This window comes from Penicillium antarcticum (assembly GCF_028974205.1).
Source record: "Penicillium antarcticum strain IBT 31339 chromosome Unknown utg000008l_segment0_segment0, whole genome shotgun sequence".
Classification (NCBI taxonomy): domain Eukaryota; kingdom Fungi; phylum Ascomycota; class Eurotiomycetes; order Eurotiales; family Aspergillaceae; genus Penicillium; species Penicillium antarcticum.
The window spans coordinates 299,351-320,574 of record NW_026695306.1 but is presented as its reverse complement, the minus strand read 5'-3'; the positions used below and the strand labels follow the sequence as shown (position 1 = coordinate 320,574).

Here is a 21,224-nt window from a genome sequence, read left to right as displayed (position 1 = left end):
CAGACTACATTGTCAAAATCGTTATAACCGCTGCAAGCCAGAAAAATCATAATCAAAATCAAACAGAATCACGCTAGAGTCTACAAGATATGAAAACAATCCAAAAATGCAAGACATCAAAAGCGCATAACGTACAAGAGGGATATCGTGAGTCGAAAAAAGTCCAGAATATAGAAAGCTGACCCCCAAACAACCCGGCTCTTCATCGACTAGCCCGATGAATCAACCAATGCAGAACAGCATCAAGATTGGTCTCTTCCTTGGCACTAATTCCATAGCAGCTTACTTCGCGATGAGTGACTGATTTCAGGTCCATCGCTTCAATCAGCTCATCCACGGATAACTTATCCGGGAGATCGGACTTGTTCCCGAGGACTAGTAGCGGGATACTGTCCAGCGTGGGCTTCTTCATTAGGTCGTGCAGCTCTTCTGTCGCTACAGGTAGTGCGGCTCGGTCTGCTGCGTCCACGATGTACCTGTATCTTTTGCGTCAGTGTGTCTGGGGAGGCCCGGGAGCTACTAATAGATACGGGCTCTTACACGATCGCGTTGACGCCTCGGCAATACCGTTCCCACATCGGCCTGAACCGGGGCTGGCCACCGAGATCCCAGCTTGAGAGGGAGATTAGTGATGTCGGTTGTTGGGGGTGGAGGGACATACCATTTCAGGGTCACATGGCCCTTTTGGACTCTTTTCGTGTTGAAGCCGATTGTTGGGATCGAGCTGTCAAGTAAACTGTGATGAGATACAGCTGACAGGTTGGGATGATTATCACTTACTCGACAGTGAACTCGCCACCCTGCGCACCGGTCAGCAAGTCTGTTCGGACGGAACATATATGGGATCTTTTCAGATTAGAATGAGGGATGACATACCGCCAATACACGCAGCAGGGAGGACTTGCCGGCATTCTGGAGGCCGATCATGGTGACATCCATCTCCGTGGCCCTGAATACTTAGCATGTTAAGGCTTCTGGGACGGGCCGGCCACTTACCAGAATACCCTCAGGAGCCAGTCATAGATAGTGCGGAAAATGGCAGCCATGGTGAAATACAAAAAAAAGAAAGAGAAGTAAACCAAACAAGCTCAGCTGCCAGCAGCGGAGAGGCTTATGAAAGAGGTGGGGTCGAGGCCGATGAGGTTTGGACATAACCGCCCGCGGGTGAAAACTTCAGGCGCTTAGGCATATTTTCTTATTTCGTCATTTATCTTTAGTATAAATTTTAAATTTATATGGGGCTGAGAAAATACGGGCGCTTTAAGACTTGAAGGAAAATAAACTAAGTTATACATAAGCAGGCACATGAATCCAAAGGCAAGGAACACGAGGAGACTAAGTTAACGTTAGTATTGATGTCACGGGTAGTGTGACCTGAACTGTAAGGCCACATTTCATATCACCACGTGAAGATAATGGGTTCCACCTCGAAAAATTTCCCCAAGCAGAACGGACTAGTCTCTCTGTCGTCTGGCAGCTGCCATTGTCGGTTCAATCCCCTTGGGTTCAAGCATTTTATACTCTTGGGAGACTGCGGAACTGCTCCCCTGATACTTTTTTACCATCTCCCCCATTATCGTGACCTTTGCAAGGTTTTTATCTATACCATACCAGCCAAGAGCTGCGAATTTCCACCATGGCTCCTACCGCCACAGACACCAAGTGGTCGGTGGAATACGACACCCTGCGACGGGAGAACTTGTTCCAAAATCCCCCCACGGATCAAACTGCCTACCCGTCGCTGGCCGAGTCGATTCGGCCGCATATCGATTCTTTCAATGCTCTCTTCGAGGATAGCAAGATTATGGAGGCAGGATTGAGGGATATCGGCACCAAGACTTTCCTCGATGGAGAGCTCGAGACATACGAACAGAAGAAGGCCCGTCAGGCCGAGGGTCTCCGCCCACCCAAGCGCAACCGCTTGAACGTTCGCGTGCGCGAAATCTTCCTCGAAAAGCCCACCCTGCCCCCCACAAACAAGTTCGCAACCCGCAACCGTGAAATCTACCCCTCAGAATGCCGAGAGCGCCATGCGACATACCGTGGTAAGCTCCGTGCTCGTCTTGAGTACCAGGTCAACAACGGCGACTGGATGGAGTCTGTTCGTGAGCTCGGTAATGTCCCCATCATGGTGCGCACCAACCGGTGTCACCTTGAGAAGGCCACTCCCGAGGAGCTTGTGCGCCACAAGGAGGAATCCGAGGAACTCGGTGGTTTTTACATTGTTAACGGTAACGAGAAGCTGATTCGTATGCTGATCGTCGGCAAGCGCAACTTCCCCATGTCCATTATTCGTGGTTCATTCGTGAAGCGTGGTCAGTCTTACACAAAGTTCGGTGTTCAAATACGTTCAGTTCGTCCCGATCAGACTTCGCAGACCAATGTGCTCCACTACCTCTCCGATGGAAACGTCACCTTCCGTTTCTCATGGCGCAAGAACGAATATCTCATTCCCGTGATGATGATTCTCAAGGCCCTCGCCGAGACTAACGACCGCGAAATCTTCGAATCTATCGTCGGTGGTGCCCAGTCCAAGGGCATGAAAAACACCTTCGTCACTGACCGAGTCGAGCTTCTCCTGAGAACTTACCACGCCTACCAGAAGCATAGCCAGTACGACTGCCGCTCCCACTTGGGTAAGGCTTTCCGCCCTGTTCTCAGTGTTCCTGCAGACATGCCCGATGAGGAGGTTGGCACAGAGTTCCTCCGCAAGGTCGTTCTCCCTCACCTTGGAAACGAGAATGTCACCGAGTCTCAAGACTGGGACAAGTTCAAGATGATCACCTTCATGATCCGGAAATTGTACTCCACCGTTGCAGGTGACTGTGCTCCTGACAACCCCGATGCCGTCTCCAACCAGGAAATTCTGCTTGGTGGATTCCTGTACGGTATGATCCTCAAGGAGCGTATCGAGGAATGGATTCGATCATTCGGACCTATCGCCAGAGACTGGTCTATTCGCAACAACGGCGCCAAATTCACAGACTCCGCATTCGAGCGTGACTTCCTGTCCAAGATCGTGAAACGATCCAACGAGAACATTGGTAATGCGCTCGAATACTTCCTTTCCACCGGTAACTTGGTCAGTCCTACTGGTCTTGATTTGCAACAGACCTCCGGTTATACCGTTATTGCCGAGAAGATCAACTTCTATCGTTTCATCAGTCACTTCCGCATGATTCACCGTGGTAGTTTCTTCGCCCAATTGAAGACTACTACCGTCCGTAAGCTGCTACCAGAGAGTTGGGGCTTCCTTTGTCCTGTGCACACCCCTGATGGATCGCCTTGTGGTCTGCTTAACCATTTGGCGCACAAGTGTTTGATTTCTACAGGTGATTTGGAAGTCTCCCATCTCCCCCGACTTTTGGTCCAGCTTGGTATCCGGTCCGAGTCCTCTGTGGCAATTGACGAAAGTGTGGTAGTGCAATTGGATGGCCGTATTATCGGGTACTGTTCCCCTAAGCAAGCCCAGAGAATCGCCGACACTGTCCGTCACTGGAAGGTCGAAGGAAAGCACAATATCCCCCGTGAATTGGAAGTTGGATACGTCCCTAACTCCGCCGGTGGACAATACCCGGGTGTTTACATGTTCTCTCAGTCCGCAAGAATGTACCGGCCTGTCAAGTATCTGGCTTCCGACAAATTAGATTACGTGGGTCCATTCGAGCAGCCTTTCATGGAGATTGCCTGTGTTGAGTCTGATCTGATCCCTGGTCTCTCAACACACATCGAGTTCACCCCGACCAACATCCTGTCGATTGTCGCCAACATGACCCCCTTCTCCGACTACAACCAATCTCCCCGTAACATGTACCAGTGTCAGATGAGCAAACAGACCATGGGTACACCGGGTACCTCCATCGCATACCGTACAGACAACAAGCTGTACCGTATTCAGACTGGTCAAACGCCAATTGTCCGCCCACCTCTGTACAACGCCTACGGTCTGGACAACTTCCCCAACGGCATGAACGCGGTTGTTGCTATCATCTCTTACACCGGATACGACATGGACGACGCCATGATTATCAACAAGTCTGCTCACGAGCGCGGCTTCGGTCACGGTACAGTCTACAAGACCAAGGTTCACACTTTGGCTGAGGGCGACTCCAAGCGCAGCAAGTCCAAGCGCGATGTCACCAAGCTGTTTGGTTTCGCTCCCGGCGACGAGATCAAGGAGCAGGTGCGCGCCATCCTCGACGAGGATGGACTTCCTCACTTGGGTGCCCGCGTCAAGGAGGGTGACAAGGTCGCCGCCTGGCACAACGTCCGCTTCGATCCTGCCTCTGACTCGTTTGTCAACGTTGACGGTATCACTCACTACATGAAGTACAAGGATGCCGAGGAGGGATATATCGACAGCATTCGTATCATGGGATCTGAGAACGGCAACGAGCCCATGCAATCTCTCAGTGTCAAGTACCGCATTCCCCGTAAGCCCGTCATTGGTGACAAGTTCTCCTCTCGTCACGGTCAGAAGGGTGTCTTGTCACAGTTGTGGCCTGCGGTCGACATGCCCTTCTCCGAAAGCGGCATGCAGCCCGATCTGATCATCAACCCTCACGCTTTCCCATCTCGTAAGTTCCTCATCACACATCGCTCTAAATCATCTCTAACAAAACTTAGGTATGACAATCGCCCAGATGATTGAGTCTATGGCCGGTAAGGCCGGTGCCATGCACGGTCTCCCTCAAGACTCAACACCCTTCCAATTCTCCGAAGAAAACACCGCAACCGACTACTTCGGTGAGCAGCTCCGCAAAGCAGGCTACAACTACTACGGAAACGAGCCCTTGTACAGTGGAATCACAGGTCGCGAGTTCTCCGCCGACATCTACATGGGTCTCGTCTACTACCAGCGTCTGCGTCACATGGTGAACGACAAGTTCCAAGTGCGTACTACCGGTCCCGTCAACGCCCTCACCGGCCAGCCCGTGAAGGGTCGTGCCAAGGGTGGTGGTATCCGTGTCGGAGAGATGGAGCGTGATTCCCTGATTGCTCACGGTGCCGCCTTCCTCCTTCAAGATCGTCTGATGAACTGCTCCGACGCCCAGCATACCTGGATCTGTCGCTCTTGTGGTTCTTTCCTGTCCACCCAAGTTGCTGTCTCTGGTTCTTCCCGTTCTCGTGCGGCTATTAACCCTGGTGCTGCTGCTGCCGCGGCTAAGGCCGCGCCTAACCAGCAGAGTCACTCTCACTCTGCCGGTGCTGTCGGTGCTGTTGGTGGTGTGGCTGGTGTTGTGCGTTGTCGTCGTTGTGCCCGTGAGGCTGTCTTCGATGACTCCCGTGCTGAGATCTGGGAGGATGGAAATGGCCAGCGCTTCGTTGGCGGTGACAATGTCACTATTGTTGCTGTGCCTGGTGTCCTCCGCTACTTGGATGTTGAGCTGGCTGCTATGGGTATCCGCATGAAGTTCTGGGTGGATAACTGATACACCAGCCTCTCTCTCTGGCTGGAGTAAAAAATCAATGTTCTTTTTTGCTTGATTGTCATAGGTGGCGTATACCTGGTCTTTTTTTTAATGATTATACTCGGATGCTTTTGTTTCTTTATTGCAAATATTTCTTCGTGTACGAACAGCATACAACAGAATCAAGTGTTCAAAAGAGCCATTCTAGTAGACCGGTCATACCAGTTTTCTTAGAATAGAAGCTGTTATAACCCAGTCAAAGCGGATTCAGCAAATAGACTAAGACTGCTCAAGGAATTAGCAGCTGGTACGCAGTGTACTATAATATCTTATTATAACAAGATAGATTATCAATTGACATGGCCAATACTAGATCCAATATAACAATTTGTAAAAATAAGCCCTCATGCAGACCCATCCCCTTTAAAATCCTCTTGAACCAATCCAGTCTTAGCAGTAGCAAACTGCCTAGTAGGAACACGATTCTCAAACAGAATATCCAACTCAGCATAAGATCGACCCTTAGGCTCAGGGAGCCTAAAGAAAGCCCAAACAAGACAAATAATACAAAGCGCACCCCAGAAGAAACCAGACTTCCCCCTCCAATTCCAAGCATCAACATTAAGCATGTAAGGAATAATAATTCCAGTAACAAGATTGAAAATGTTATAAACATTCCTCGCCAAAACAATCGACTTCGTCCGCAGTCTAGACGACGGCATCTCAGACACAAGCGAGAAACAAACTGGTCCAACAGTCGAGTCGTAAATGAATGTATAAACGAGCAGCATTGAGCCCGTCGCCCAGGATATCGCTGATGTTGATGGTGCAATTGATACAAAGCCGATTACCAGTAGGACAATTGCAAGCAGAAATAGTCCGCCTACGTAGAGGGTTCGTCGACCGAAGTAGGTCATCAAGATCCATGAACTGAGTGTTCCAATCACTCCGATGGCATATTGTACCAGGGACATTGTGAATGATTGCGAAACTGCCAGTCCGGCACGCTGGTAAAAGACCGTTGAGTAGCCCATTAGTCCTGCACCGCAGAGACTCTGCGCGGCCCAGACGCAGCATGCGATTTCCGTGCGGCGGCGGTCAATACCTTTGAAACAGTCTAGGTACGAGGTACCAGTCTCGACGCGCTTCTCGAGAGCATCGGTGTAGATGATCATTGAGGCTGTTTCCTCGGCACTGAAACCAGGACTGTTTGCTTTTGTGAGACGCTTCAGGGACTTGACTGCGTCTTCGCGTCTGTCCTTGCGGACCAGCCACCATGGACTCTCAGGTGCGAGGTATACACCGATGAAAATTGGAACGGGCCATACCCATTGGATGGCGAACGGGATGCGGTAGGCCCATTGGTCCGTACGTGTTGCTAGGCCTTTCAGGACGCCGCTGGCAATGAGCTGACCGAAAACCCAGCAGAGGTTGACGTATGTGGTCAGATAGGCGCGCAGAGCGACTGGGCAGACTTCAGAGGCGTAGGTTACGGTAAGGGTTTGGTAAACGCCAAGGGGAATACCCATGAGGAGTTCCCCGGCGACCAGGGTTGAGATGTTTGGTGCGAAGAAGAGGATGAAGACGAAGCCGACTGTTGATGCGAGGCAGGCCATGAGGGTTTTGCGGTAGCCGTAGCGTTCGGAGACGATACCGTTGAGGAAGAGACCTATGATCTGACCGCAGGCCATGGCATTGTTTAGGCCTGCTTGCCAGGATGCGGTTAGACCGTAGGTCCCGTCCGACATGAGGTTTCCGTATTTCTCGTTGAAGGCGGGGAAGCCGAGGAATGAGTTTAGAAGGACTACATCGTAGCCTTCCATGATGATGGCGCAGGATAGGAGGAGGGACCAGCCAACTGCTTTGGGGTAGATTTTCACGGCTTGCAAGGGGGTCATGTTGTGTTCTTTTTCGATTGCTGCGTGGGCTTCATTGCTTGTCTTGAGGTCGGTCTGGTCGACCTCGGAGTGGGATGCATGGTCGATCGAGGTCTCTTTCTCGACATGTTCGGCCATGGCTTTCTTTTCAGAAGCCATTGTTGGATTCTCAATGACGATGTTGGATTTGTGTCACTGTCTGGCTGTTGAGATGAATAGAATATAAGCTATTCGTGTGGGGAATCCCTGGGCATTTATGTGCAAGTTGTCTAACGGCTTTCTGGGGCAGTCCATACTGAGCGAGCATAGGGCCGGGGACTCTATTGGCTGCTGAGACCACTTTTCAAGCGAGGCCGGTGGCGCAGAGAGAGTTTTCCCCAGATTGTTCGGTGATCAGCCCACTAACCCCCGGATTCGTGGGGTCTGAGGGAACTGAATGATTAGACTGATGTCGGGCCGGAATGGCAAGGAGACAGACATCTTGAACCAGTTGTGGCCACTTGGTGTTTTGTGTTGAGTGAAGGGCTGCAACTTCTCCCAAAAGGGGCTAGAGAGAGGGGACATGACACCGCCGTCTCATTGGCAAACCGTCGGGCCGACATACGCCTTTCCCCCTCATCGAACGTCTTCTGCAGAGTCTAAATGTCAATTTGAAGCGTCAAAGATGGCCGAGTCTGAAGAGTTCTCCAGGTTTTGATATAATTCTGGGGCAATCTCGGAGTTACTCGCCAACGACACGACTCACCAGCCCCCATTCGCCTGATAACCCCCCCGCATGCAGTCGAGTGGAATCAATTCGCTAACTCGGGCCGACATCAAGTCAATCACAGTATATGCCGTCCCTACAGCATGACCTCGCAGGGCTCTGGACTCGATCATCCATGGTGCACTGATGATCTGAAACAGGTTCTGCTTGGGGTATATAGCTTGCCTGTCCTTTCATTGAACAGTTCTTCTTTTCCAATTCCGTCGTGTTATTCTTCTTTTCACCTCGCTGCCTCCAAAGACCATGTCTCCAGCTCGAGTGGGTGAAAAATGGTGGAAGAACTCCATTATCTACCAAATCTACCCTGCCAGCTTCAAAGATTCCAACAATGATGGCATTGGCGACATCCCAGGCATCATTTCATCCCTTGACTACATCACAAGTCTCGGCGTTGATGTGATTTGGCTATGTCCCATGTATGACAGTCCCCAGATTGACATGGGCTACGATGTGGCCGACTATGAGAAGGTGTATGAGCCCTACGGAACCGTGGGAGATATGGAAGTTCTCATCGATGCATGCCACGAGCGAGGACTACGTATCATTCTCGACTTGGTGGTCAACCACACCTCCGACCAGCACAAGTGGTTTCAAGAGTCCCGTTCTTCAAAGACCAACCCAAAGCGTGACTGGTACATCTGGAGACCGGCAAAGTATGATGCCAACGAAAAGCGTCAACCTCCCAATAACTGGCGCAGTATCTTTGGTGGTCCTGCATGGGAATGGGATGAGACCACGGAGGAGTACTACCTCCACCTGTTTTGCGTTGAGCAACCCGATGTCAACTGGGAGAATGCCGTGACTCGTCGGGCAATCTATGAGTCTGCGATGGAGTTCTGGTTGAAGAAGGGGGTTGATGGATTCCGTGTTGACACGGTCAATATGTACAGCAAGCAGCCTGGTCTTGCTGATGCGCCAGTTCTTGACCCGAAATCCGACACGCAGGTTGCCTTCTCGCAGTTCTGCAACGGTCCTCGCATTCATGAGTACCTTCGTGAGATGAACGATGTCCTTTCCAAGTATGATGCCATGACTGTTGGGGAGTGTCCCAATACACATACACTGGATGGTGTGCTTCGCTATGTCTCAGCAGCTGAAAAGCAATTGAGCATGGTCTTTCAATTTGACCTTGTGGATCTGGGCATGGGCAAAGACTACAAGTTCCTTACTAACTTCCCTGGCTGGACACTACGAGACTTGAAATCAGCAGTGAAGAGCACCCAGGATATCATCAAAGGCACCGATGCCTGGACGACGGTGTTTATGGAAAACCACGACCAGGGCCGGTCGGTCACACGCTTTGGTTCGGACAAGACACCTGAGCTACGGGTGCGTTCTGCAAAGATGCTATCCATGATGCAAAGTACTCTTTCTGGTACTCAATTCATCTACCAGGGCCAGGAGATTGGAATGGTCAACGCCCCGAAGGAATGGACAATTGACGAATACAAAGACATCGATAGCACCAACTACTATCAGATGACCAGCAATATCACGAATAATGACCCCGTCGAATTGTCAAATGCAATGGCTTCCTTGCAACACCTGGCTCGGGATCACTCTCGACTTCCCATGCAATGGAGCGCTGACGCCAACGCAGGCTTTTCGCCTTCTTCCTCCGCGAAGCCGTGGATGCGTCCGCACGACAACTATCCCGAGCTTAATGTGAAGCTTCAGGAGGTCGATAATGCCTCCGTTCTATCATTCTGGAAACAGATGACCAGACTACGCAAGGAGTATGCCGACGCCATGGTCTTTGGAGAATTTGAGATCGTCGACGAGCCGAACCAGAGCGTCTTTACATATACCAAGAAGGGTCAGAATAACAGCTTATTGGTGGTTCTGAATTTCTCAGATAAGCCACAGAAGTTTGAGAACCCGGATACATTGAAGGGTGATAAGTGGGAGTTGTTGGTTGGTAATGTCAAAGATCCTAGTGAGGAATTACACGCGTTTGAAGGAAGGGTGATTTTGATTTAGAGCTGGATACACTACCTTTCGGCTATATAACTGCACATGGGACTGCACATGGGATTATATTGTCTTACATTTATAGCTTACCGCATAGATAGATGCAATGTATATCTCGATCTACAACAGGGCCCCCTTGAAGTTTTTGATAGTCTCTATCGGTAAACCGTTCTATTTGTTAATTATGTCCTAATTCTACCTCTGTTTTTTTTTGGCCACTCTTAGTTTAGATTCTCGAGGACTCCGGCCCAATCATCTTCGGTCATATAAAGACAGGGAGGGGGGGTTGAAAGGACCTATGGCCTGACTGTATGCACCGCTTGTACTGACCACACTCTTTGACTAGGGCCAAAATGATCCGACGTACATATACTATTAATTTCAGTCCAAGTCTTAATAAGCGATCTCACCATATTATTGGATAAATTCAATTCACATGGAACAAACTTGCGGAGGAGGCTCCGAACTACGCCAAAACAGTATAAAATGCCAAGACATCAACTTCAAACGCGGGGGAGATTCATCTTCACCTTGACTCTCAAGTCTCTACGAAATTTATGGCCAGTCCGAGATCTCAGCGCGTGCCCAAAGCATGCGATGCCTGCAACCGCCGTAAAGTCCGCTGCAATGGCCAACATCGCTGCCAACAATGTGAACATCTGGACCTCCTCTGCACCTACACAGAGAATCACTCAGCGCGGTCAAGAAAAAATGCTCTGCGTCGAGGTGCAGTGATATCAAGTTACAAAAGTGGCACGCCAAAAACCACAAACGTAACACCACTACTACCCCTGACAACCTCCCGACTCCCACCCTCATACTTCACAAGTCTGATCCCAGACTACATGACCTACGTATACCCTTTCAGCCCAATAATAACGGACACGGAAGTCCGCCATTCCATCAACAAGATGGACACAGAAAGAGAACATGCAGCCTTCGTCTACGCCTTCACAGCAGTAACACTGGACTTAACACGGGCATCCCAATCCCACTGTGCTTCACCACCCTCAACAACATCAACATCAACGCAAATCTCCGAACTCCTCCGCCAATCAGTGGAATCCCAACAACCACTCTCAATAGGCTTCCGCCCCTCAATCCTACGCGCCATGACAAGCATCTTCATCCAAATGTGCTCGATGAGCCAGGGCCACTACGACCTAGGCTTCTTCTACCTCCGCGAAGCAATAACAATGATCCAAATCCTAGGCGTAGACAAAACAACCAACCTCTCCGACCTGGACATAACAGAGCGCGCTCGCCGCCAACGTCTCTACTGGCAATGTTTCATCCACGAGCGTTTCATGTCGATTGTATACTTCTCGCCTGTGACATTGCCTCCGCACGCGCAGTTCCCCGAGGAAGATCCTGTCTCGCTTTCGCTTGGCGTTGGTATCCAGCAAGGCTGGACGCAGGTTATCAAGACGTTTTGTATGCTTGATGCTTCGTTTATTAGTCTTTGGATTGGGGATCGGTCGCAGGTTACTGCGTCTTGGGTGGAGGCTAAGCATCGTGAGCTTGATGATAAGCTTTGGGAATTGGAGGTTTCAACCTTGAGTGAGCTTCAGCAGGCTGATCTTGTTGTTACGAGGCAGTGGATGCGGACTTTGCTTTGGCAGATGGCCATGTCGAATTGTTTGTTGTCTAGTCATGCTTCGTGTCCTTCTTTGGAGCTGGAAATGCCTTTGCAGTTGTCTAGTCAGCTCAGGGGGTTTTTGACTAAGATCTCGCAGAATACTATTCGCGTGCATGGCTCGTCGATGATTAGCAAGCTGTTGGAGATTATTAATACCATTGCTGATGTTGTGATTCATGTTCCGCAGGCGACGCGTGAGGAGACGACTTGTCGCATTGATGATATTGTTTTCATGCAGGGTGTTGTTCTTTCGTTTCATAATTTGCAGGTCATGTCGAAGAATATTCTGTTGGATAAGTTTCGGGTCATTCGGGCGAGGTTTTCACATATCGAGGTTGCTTCGCAGTTGGCTGTTTAGCCGTTGCAGGAAGCCCGCTACTTTTATATACCAGAATCAGAAATATTGAGCAGATGTATCATGTCTAACTGCACAGTGAATCCCATAACCTAGCATAATCCAATTCAATGACATATCGATATCAATATTACACACATTCCTTTCGCTCACAGCTCAGACGTAACGTTGGAGAACTCGCCCTTGTCGAGCTTCGTCTTCCAGAAGATAGGGTTCATGTCATCGAAGCCGTGGTGCACCCATCCTTCTTCCTTAACATGGTACAAGTTAATGAAACCACCGGAGTAGGCATCACGGTGCATAGCAGCCAGAATGGATCGGCGACCCAGGTTCAATGCCTCCTGCTCAGTCAAATCGTAACGGTACTCGGCATCCAGCACACCATAGGCGAAAGTCTGACCAGATCCAACACAGAACAGGTTACCGGGGAGGCGAGTGCCATCGGAGTCGATGTAGTAGAGAGCGGGTCCTTCTTGGGGCGTCACCTGGGAATCATTAGTCTCAGTTCAGTTTCACTATAGTGTATGCAACGTACTCCTGCTAACATGGTTCCCATGCTAAGTCCGTATCCCTTGTAAGCGTAGGTGAGGTTGGCGAGAATCTTCGAGGCAGCCGCAACAGTGATACGGCGCTTGTGTCGGATTTCTGAGAACTCATCAGCAAACTTCTTCTTCGGCGGGAGAAAGCTCCTGCTTACCATGCAGAGTGCATTGCTGACTCAAATACCGCAACCAATATTGACAATCCTATTCAAAACATCAGCCCAGCCTATCACCTACCATCACTCAATCCAACTTACAGCAGCACCACCGGCCATCGTTCCCAGAAGACCTGGCGTGGGGTCATTTGAAGGCTTGTCTTCACCTCGGCTCAACCGCGATACGGGAATAACCTTTTTGACTGTCTGACTGGCAATCCAGTTGCCGGCTGTAGCTCGAGAATCGGTACACACAATCTAACCAAGATATAATTCAGTACAACTGAACCCAAAGTCATAGATACCGGGTATTATGGAGGCAAAGGGGAACGTACGATACCACCCTGGAATCGGAAGGCGAGGGTTGTTGTTCCGTGGGCGAGCTTGATGGGGCAGCTGGGGTTGGAGTGGTCATCGGTCATGGCACGCAGGAAAGCAGATCGCTAGACGAGGATTAAGAATTAGCACATGGTTCTACTTGCATCAATGAGAGGAAAGGTAGGCTGTGAATCTCGGACAGCTACGATGGCGCCGCAGGTTGTCTTGACGTCAGGATAGAGGAACATCTCTCGATCAAAGCGCCATCTGAGCCATGAAGAATCTGCTATAGATTCATTTGAAACTCACGTTATCGACGGGAGGAAGGGAGAACTTCAGCGAGAGAGGAGGGACGCTCGCAGAGAGGTCCTCCTGTTCTTGCTCGTTGTAGAGCTCATTCTGATGGGGAGGGCGCGAATATTGAGCGACGAGCTTATCCATGATGTGTTGTATGGGATGGAATAAGACGGTAGAGAAAATATGCTGGAAAGACAAAGGAAGTGTGGTGAGACGGCGATGGTTGAAGCTCCGCTGGAGCTCGGGTTTCCGCGTCACTCTGGCGCCTGCGGTCACGTGCAGCCACTATAGAGAACAGACAAACTTGGAAGAAGAAAACAACTTGAAAGATACAATTGACAATTAATAACTAAACCACTTATCATGCACAATTTGCATATTTCCTAGTATAGTCCCGCATGTCCAACGCCGGTCCGAAAACCCTTGCCCCGGCCCAATCTGAGAGAAGAGTTGAGTTTACACAGCATTACAGTATGTCCACAAACTAAACAGTGGCCCACTGAATCGGACCTCGAGAGTCTGTCCACTACACAGCTTCAACCATCATCTTTGCTGGTGGTGCGCCGCTATCCACGGGGGCAGTGACACCGCCGGTCTCCATCGCAGAGGTCTGCTCCAGAACATCCGATTCCTGGTCATTCTCTTCGACGCCGTTGAGTCCATTGACATTGTTGCTGTAGCTGTTCTTGCGAGACTCACGGGCCGCAGAAGACTCAATGGGCTCAACGCTGGGCTCCCATGCGCGGAGATCGTTCTCGGCATCCTCGAGAATCTGGCGTGCCTCGAGTTCATGGTCGTATGCTTGGCGCGCATCGCCAGGCACAACGGGGCTATCATCAATGTAGTTGAGGAGACGACGAGCATGGCGAGCAAGGATGGTCTGCTTCTCAGAGCGCTCGATCACAGCAGCGAGGTGGATATCATAGGCCTCCTTCAGCTTTTGTCTCGTCTACAGATGAAAAATGGTAAGCAACTATACTTTCCATCTGACTGTATAACATAAAAAAAGATCAGAATGGTGACGTACGATATTGGACAGCTGGGCCTCGGCAACCAAGTTCTGAGCCTCAGCACGAACAAGCTCATGCTCAAGGGTAACCAGACGAGGGCTCGAAGGATCCTTGTACTTCAGCTTGGCGATCTCATCGGTGACCTTCTGGCGCTGGTCGCGGGATGGCTGCACAGACGCTTCCATGTCACGAATTTGCTTCAAGATAGTGCGGTAGTCCTCGAGATTCTGCGCGAAAACGTCTTCTTGCTCGCCAATCTCAGCGAGCATCACGCCGAGCTTGTCGGAAATGTCGGAGACGTTGTCATCGTCAGTAGCCTCGCCCCATTCAGAGAGCTGGCCGGCGATCGAGCTGCGCTCGCGGCCGGCGGCTTCGTGAGCGCCGATGGCTGAGTTCTCGTTCTTGATCAGCTTGGTCATCTTCTTGCTCAGCTCGGGCGCTTGCATCCCGCGGAAAGTCGAGATGCTGAACCGGTGCCGGTTGGCAGGGGGTTCTTTGCGCGATCGGAATGAGAGGTTACGGTTCCTGGAGTTGTTAGCTATAATGTGTACAGAGATAGCGGACGACATACATTGTGGAATACTCAATAACTTCTCAAAGTGCCTATGTGGAAAAGGAATATGAGGTATGTAGGAGAGAAAATGAGGAGGAAAGAAGTACAGCAGGCGGCTTCCTGTAGATGACGATGCTCGAACCCTATTCCTTCTTCCCCATAGGAAGTGTAGTCCCGGTTGACGTCATGACGGGATGCGCGGAAGTTGACATCTTTTCCGATTGCAGAAAAGAGTAGTGTCATACATAGAGATTTAGTGTGAATTGCTGGTAACTGGTCATTAGGGTCTGAGAACTGTCGACTGACCGGTTGATCGTCATACTCCACTCTCGGCTTCCCGATATCAAAGTGCCACGGTCATGGATGTCATGATACTTGAGGATTAGGGCAAAGACCCAATTGGCAGGAATTTCGATGTCGCAAAGGCTAATTTGATCCGACATGACAATGTGTGTCTTCGTTAGGCTCTGAAGTCCACGGGTCCTGCCTAATCGGGAAACAAGCCATCTTCATCTCTTCCCCAGCTAAAGACTCATAGATCACACCTAATAAGTGGGAAGCCCCTTGCTTTCTAGTTTTACAGAGTACAGAAATTGAAGATAAGGTTGAGAAAAGGCAGTATCATAAAATAGGGATATGATAATTAAACATCCCATCGCCCATCACAAGCTCGAGAAAAATGAAACTCGAAGTACCAAAGGAAGTTCCCTTGGGCAATCTTATTTTACACCGTAAAGCAAAGAACCTGCATGAAATCCGAACCCCATAACCGCAGTTGAATAGAGATAGAACCCGCAACACCTGAAAGATTCATGATCCGCGGAATCATTCATTAAAAAAGCGCCTCAGTCGAGAGGTACTGGCCACTTTATGACATTTCATCCGCATCAGGGTTGTGCGAATGTTCATTATCCGACGCATGGAATGCGTCTCCGAACGCCGAGTTGTCCAGATCAGGAAGATCCAGCCCGTCGTTCTGTTCGCTATAAGCCGCCAAAGCATCACCCGCGCTGTCAATGTTGGTGAAGTCGAACTCTCCACCCACTGGACCGTGGTCTTTCTGCTCATTTACCATCACCCATTCGTTGGCTTCGCCGTTAGGAGCACCGTGGAGTTGGTCACCCAAATCCATGTCAATATCGGCTGAAATGCCAGCGGGGATTGGTTGCCCATTGACAGAAACACTGGACATTCCTGTGCCACCGATACCGGGGCTGCCAAACTGATTCAGAAGATGGGCATCGTCGTGGTCCATGACCATGTCATTGGTGAATGAGTCAGGCTCCTCTTTGTGTTCGGGTTCAATCTTTTCAAGCAAGCCACCCTTTTCAACACAAGAGACCTTGGGTTCAGATACAATCTGCTTCTTCCAGGCAGTCTCAACTTCCCGAACAATGTCGTCAACCTTGTATTTAGCTTTGTCCTCAACGTAGTCAAGCTGGGGAGGTTCATCTTCCGTGGGAATGACAACACGGCCCTCCAGTCGCCAAATCTCCGGGCCCTTCTCAGTCGGGTCAGCAGCAGACTCCCGAAGGCGGATTTCAGCATCTTTGAGTAATGAAGTACGGTTGAAGCGCTGCATGCGGCGCGCGTGTTGCTTCTTCATCTTTTCGATCTCGGCTGTCATATCAGCGACCTTCTTGGAAACACGCTCGGCAAATTCTTCGGCTTTAGCGGGCTCCATCTTGTTGGCCGGTTGGCCGTCGCCTGCTTCTTCGCCTTCACCGCCAGATGTTCCAACAGGGGCATCAAAGAAGCCTGCTGTCAGAGACTCCAGCTCTCCCTTTCGGCCCAAGCCAAGCGAAACGGGAGTGATCTGTGTGATAGCATAAGGTGATGCGAAGATCTCCTCCATCCACTCGTGGTGCTGCTGATAACGCATCTTGCTCACTTCACGGGGTGTCAGGAGATCCATAGTGTCGCCACTGGACACGTCCTCGTCTTCAATGGCGAAATCAGCAGTCGCGGCGCCCATAGCAGCAGAAGGAGCACGGTGTCCGCGCGGCCCTTTGGCAACAGGAACTCCAGCAGCCATTGCGCCTGGGTGGCCCTGAGGATAGAAGCCAGGTCTTTGCTGAGGATGGCCGGGGTAGGGAGCCGGGGATTGGGCAAAGCCCTGGGGAGCCATCTGGGGGAAGTTGATAGTGGGCCAGCTATTGCGATCATGGAGCAAAAAGTCCTTGCGGGCCAGCTGTCCCTGACTTTGAAGGAATCGTCGCTGAGCCATTGTGGCCTGAATCTGAGGTGTCACTGGAACCCGGTTTCCAGGGATGTGGTCTGTTGGCGCAGCGCGAGAGTAATGAACAATCCATAGCGATGGATCAGGCTGGGGAGCGTTCGGCACTTTGCATGAAGTAATGCGATAGCGCTTACGACAGTGGGTGGCCATGGGCTCATTTGGAGGGTGGAGACCGCAGCGTTGGAGATACATTTCGACGGTCTATATCAAGTTATATTAGGAGGCGATTCAGATGGGAAGCGGTGCATAGGGGAGTGTCATACATAACCGCGAGCTTCAAAGGTGAAGGCCTGCTCAGCATCAGCCCAGACATAGCCATCACTGGCAAAGTTGTTGCCCAAGTGAGCAAGTGGCTGCCAAGTGAGCATGACAGTTCCATCGGGAGGAGCCTCCAAGAAGGTCCAATGCATGGGCTGGGTTTGGCATATCCTGGGTGCGCTTGTCAGATACTCCACGGCAGTTTCCGTGGGCATCATATGCATGCTAGGGTAGCGATTGCGCGAGATTAGGTGCATATGGGGGAGCTATCATGGTTGCGACAGTAATTGTTAGCTTGACCAATTGCGCAATGGGGAGTTGGAGTAGGATGGGAGGTCATACCAGCTGCCCCGGGATGCGAGCGGCGGGGTCATCCATCTTGAATATCAGATGGCCCAAATCAAGAGGATATTTGCTAGATTGAATGGGGCGGACAAAGGAATTGGGGTGGAGTGGAAGGCGCTGGAGAGGCGGACAGCGGATAGCGGACAACGCGACCTGACGCGGGAGATTTTTGATACGGCATTCAATAGAGACCTCAAATGCAGAGCACCCGACTATTCAGGCACCAACTTATTATTAGTTGATTACTAAGTTAGTTATTCCATTCAGAAGACTCGTGATTTATTCATTGCATGTAATATGAAAGTAATTGACTATTGCTTCTATTAGTTGCGATCTGTGATGTCTTCATCGCACTAGTCTTTTCCAACTTGTATCTTAAATAGTCTCTAGGGTAGTGAAGAAAGTAGTGAAGTTTTAATTGGGCCATACAATTTGCATAGGAAACAGCCCTCTTATAACACACCGACAAAGAAAAAGAAAGAGAAAGAGAACGAGTGACTCAGCTCCACCTAAGCTTTGCCAAATCCTCCGCATTTTCCCCATTCTCCACTTCATCTCGGAGAATCAGAGCTTGACCAAGTGCCGATGCGGCCAATAATCTACTCCAATTCATGCGTCCCATCCAATCATTTTACTTAGAACCTCATGTAACCAGCCATGCGATGTGTCTCTGCCGATCATGGGCTCTTTTTTCACACACCCCGCATAGTCCACATGGTCGTTCTAGCTATTCCCCCCAGTTCCCCCTAAGTTCTTTCACTCCTCTTCTGCGCATCCTTTCTACACTATATCAACATGGGGTTCTTCGGGAAGGCTGAATTGCCCGAGGACGTCATTCAGACGGCTCCTGATGAAGATATTGAGAAAAGTACTGTCCCGGCTCATGTCGAACAACCACCTACGGCGACTATTGATATCCCAGCCATCGATCCGGAGCTTGAGCGTCGTGTGGTGAGGAAATTGGACTTGCGCGTTCCTACTTTGATGGGATTTTTCTGTATGGCTTCCCTTTCAAGCTCCAAATTATATTGCCAAGATGGCTAGTCAATTGGAATTGTGCGCTGACCATAATCTGCGTTTCTAGACCTTCTCGCATTCCTCGATCGAAGTAATATCGGGTTCGTTGACTCGGTCCCATAATTATATACCCGAAGAGCGAAAACTGATGAGATGTATAGCAATGCGAAAATCGCCGGCATGGAAGAGGACCTTGGTCTAACGGGGAAGAGCTACGCGTGGCTCTTGACTATCTTCTACATCTCATACACAGTCTTTGAATTCCAAGCTCTGATGTGGAAAATCGTCAAGCCACACCAATGGGCAGCTTTCGTCGTGTTCTCCTGGTATGCCTCCATGAACAGTTATGGAAGATATTTTAAACTGACGATGCGATGATAGGGGTTTGGTCGCAACATGCCAGGCAGCGGTTAAGAACTGGCAAGGCATGATGGCCCTCCGATTTCTAATGGGCGTCTTCGAGGCCGGCTTCGGTCCTGGTGTTCCATACCTATTATCATTCTTCTATCGGCGCCATGAGCTGGGTCTGCGATGCGGTATGTTCTTGTCGGCGGCCCCGCTGGCGAATACCTTCGCGGGTGCTTTGGCTTACGGTATCACCTCGGGTCATGCTTCAATTGCCAATTGGCGGTTGTTGTTCTTGGTCGAGGGTGCCCCGGTCTGTGCTGCTGCTATTTTGGCTTGGTTTTTTGTCCCGGATAGTCCACTGGATGCCAAGTTCCTTACTGAGGAAGAGAAGGCTGTTGCCCGTGCTCGTTCGCTGCAGCAATCCGGTCAACCTGATCGCGAGGGTAGAGTCAAATGGAAGGAATTGGCTGCAACGCTTCTTGACGTGAAAGCATGGCTTACAGCAGTGAGTGCAAAGCTTATCTCTTTGCGAAATAGAATATCCTGTGCTAATAATAACTAGTTGATGTACTTCAGCTGCAATGTGAGCTTCTCGTCCCTGCCTGTGTTCTTGCCTACTATCCTTAGGGAAATGGGCTTCACAGCAATCAATGCCCAGGGTCTCACCGCGCCTCCGTTCTTTGCATCATTCCTGGTGACGATCGCGACGACCTGGGTGGCGGATCGTCTTCAGCAGCGTGGACTCATGATCGCTGCGTTATCACTGGTTGGTGGCGTGGGGTACATCCTCTGCGCTACGTGCACATCAGTGGGTGTCCGATATTTCGGTGTTTTCTTAGCGGCCTGTGGGATCTTCCCCTCGATTGCCAATATCCTGCCTTGGGTTTTGAGTGAGTCATCCTTCTTCATTCTTCCAAGGTTCCAGAGCTGTCTCATAAATGGGGCGTTGCCAAGGCATTCACCTCTTGGAAGAGACATGGGAACAAATCAACTGACGGAATCAATTACAGATAATCAAGGATCCGATACTCGCCGTGGAGGAGGCATCATCCTACTCAACATAGTCGGCCAATGTGGTCCCTTCTTAGGAACAAACATCTTCCCAGATGAGGAGGCTCCACGCTTTGTCAAGGGCATGGCAATCTGCGCAGGGTTCATGTTCTTCACGACATTCCTGGCTTTGTGTCTGCGTGTTCTCCTTGCGTGGGAGAACAAATGCCTTGACAAGAAGTATGGGCCCCGCATTGAGGAAGTGCCGGCGAAATCGGTGGATGTCGCGGAGGATAATTACGGTGCTAATTACCGTTACGTGTTGTGATCGGAGTACAGGGGGATTATACTGATTCCAGTATAGTCCGTTTTTCTTCATAGTTGATAGGATAGCTTCATATATACCTCTGCTTGAAGCATTGATGATTGATACATGTATGATGTCAGGAAGCTCCAGATTTTCATGCTGAACAAGGTCATGCGTGCATGTAGTCACTGATTATAATCTGTCTAACCAGCTAACTCTCCGATGCCCTCCGACTTGAGCGTAACAGAAACAAGTGGATCGCTTAATTTGCTCTTAAGGTTTGCTTTGGCCCTCTCCGCGATCGCCGTTTCCTAAGCGCACCAACACTGAAATCTATACTGTCCAAACTTGACATTGTCGATCTCGCAAACGAATTGTTAATCAATTGAGTTTATATACTCTCACCTATATCATGGAACTATCTCTCTTCATGTGTGTCTTCTTCATCTGATACTGTATATATACTCTTGACTGCCCGTGGGGCATGGCAGCGCGCCCGGAGCCTTCTGCCCCGGTCCACTCACGATGAAGCCAAACAGAGCCAGAACAGCGTGGAACGTCATTAGTCCGTTGGATCTGCAGTTGAGATGCTCACCGGCGGGGAGAGTCGGATTGTTAATGTATTACACTTGGTACTTTGTTGTATTCTATTGCTGCCGCTTTTGGGCTTCGTTAAGTAGACCTCAGACTGCCTACCTCGAAACCTAGAACGCCTTATGGAATTATTATTTGATGAGAAAATATGTAGTGCTGTATAGAAGCAAGTCCCGAGCTTGGTTACAGTTGATGAATGGCTTGAAGTATATGCCTATGAATGAACCCCCAA

At 50.2% G+C, this 21,224-nt stretch overlaps 9 protein-coding genes across 9 annotated transcripts; 4 read left to right on the top strand and 5 right to left on the bottom strand.

Moving 5' to 3' along the window:
• Positions 1-202: 202 nt before the first annotated feature.
• Positions 203-1,046, bottom strand: N7508_007663 (ADP-ribosylation factor-like protein; the record flags this gene model as incomplete). Its single annotated transcript, XM_058465727.1, has 6 exons — positions 203-476; positions 541-612; positions 662-724; positions 781-800; positions 877-949; positions 997-1,046. The coding sequence occupies 6 exons, from the start codon at positions 1,044-1,046 to the stop codon at positions 203-205; spliced, it is 552 nt and encodes a 183-aa protein (XP_058317055.1).
• A 590-nt stretch (positions 1,047-1,636) lies between these two features.
• N7508_007662 (DNA-directed RNA polymerase I core subunit RPA135) lies at positions 1,637-5,432 on the top strand (the record flags this gene model as incomplete). The annotated part of the gene is made up of 2 exons (XM_058465726.1): positions 1,637-4,577; positions 4,627-5,432. The coding sequence occupies 2 exons, from the start codon at positions 1,637-1,639 to the stop codon at positions 5,430-5,432; spliced, it is 3,747 nt and encodes a 1,248-aa protein (XP_058317054.1).
• A 383-nt stretch (positions 5,433-5,815) lies between these two features.
• N7508_007661 (MFS maltose permease MalP) lies at positions 5,816-7,447 on the bottom strand (the record flags this gene model as incomplete). The annotated part of the gene is made up of 1 exon (XM_058465725.1): positions 5,816-7,447. One exon carries the CDS (start codon positions 7,445-7,447, stop codon positions 5,816-5,818), a length of 1,632 nt encoding a protein of 543 aa, XP_058317053.1.
• An 850-nt stretch (positions 7,448-8,297) lies between these two features.
• Positions 8,298-10,034, top strand: N7508_007660 (glycoside hydrolase family 13 protein; the record flags this gene model as incomplete). Its single annotated transcript, XM_058465724.1, has 1 exon — positions 8,298-10,034. The coding sequence occupies one exon, from the start codon at positions 8,298-8,300 to the stop codon at positions 10,032-10,034; it is 1,737 nt and encodes a 578-aa protein (XP_058317052.1).
• An 836-nt stretch (positions 10,035-10,870) lies between these two features.
• N7508_007659 (fungal specific transcription factor domain-containing protein) lies at positions 10,871-12,022 on the top strand (the record flags this gene model as incomplete). The annotated part of the gene is made up of 1 exon (XM_058465723.1): positions 10,871-12,022. One exon carries the CDS (start codon positions 10,871-10,873, stop codon positions 12,020-12,022), a length of 1,152 nt encoding a protein of 383 aa, XP_058317051.1.
• Positions 12,023-12,168: 146 nt separating this feature from the next.
• Positions 12,169-13,513, bottom strand: pre2 (proteasome core particle subunit beta 5; the record flags this gene model as incomplete). The annotated part of the gene is made up of 6 exons (XM_058465722.1): positions 13,344-13,513; positions 13,052-13,159; positions 12,819-12,974; positions 12,717-12,765; positions 12,555-12,664; positions 12,169-12,504 (listed from the first exon to the last, which is right to left on the bottom strand). Exons 1-6 carry the CDS (start codon positions 13,473-13,475, stop codon positions 12,169-12,171), a joined length of 891 nt encoding a protein of 296 aa, XP_058317050.1. The 5' UTR covers positions 13,476-13,513.
• Positions 13,514-13,857: 344 nt separating this feature from the next.
• On the bottom strand, positions 13,858-14,910 carry N7508_007657 (Eisosome component PIL1/LSP1 family protein; the record flags this gene model as incomplete). The annotated part of the gene is made up of 2 exons (XM_058465721.1): positions 13,858-14,280; positions 14,359-14,910. 2 exons carry the CDS (start codon positions 14,908-14,910, stop codon positions 13,858-13,860), a joined length of 975 nt encoding a protein of 324 aa, XP_058317049.1.
• Positions 14,911-15,762: 852 nt separating this feature from the next.
• Positions 15,763-17,769, bottom strand: N7508_007656 (uncharacterized protein; the record flags this gene model as incomplete). The annotated part of the gene is made up of 3 exons (XM_058465720.1): positions 15,763-17,334; positions 17,397-17,657; positions 17,734-17,769. The coding sequence occupies 3 exons, from the start codon at positions 17,767-17,769 to the stop codon at positions 15,763-15,765; spliced, it is 1,869 nt and encodes a 622-aa protein (XP_058317048.1).
• A 762-nt stretch (positions 17,770-18,531) lies between these two features.
• Positions 18,532-20,419, top strand: N7508_007655 (putative MFS transporter; the record flags this gene model as incomplete). Its single annotated transcript, XM_058465719.1, has 6 exons — positions 18,532-18,733; positions 18,821-18,854; positions 18,915-19,079; positions 19,135-19,606; positions 19,664-19,991; positions 20,112-20,419. 6 exons carry the CDS (start codon positions 18,532-18,534, stop codon positions 20,417-20,419), a joined length of 1,509 nt encoding a protein of 502 aa, XP_058317047.1.
• Positions 20,420-21,224: the final 805 nt, after the last annotated feature.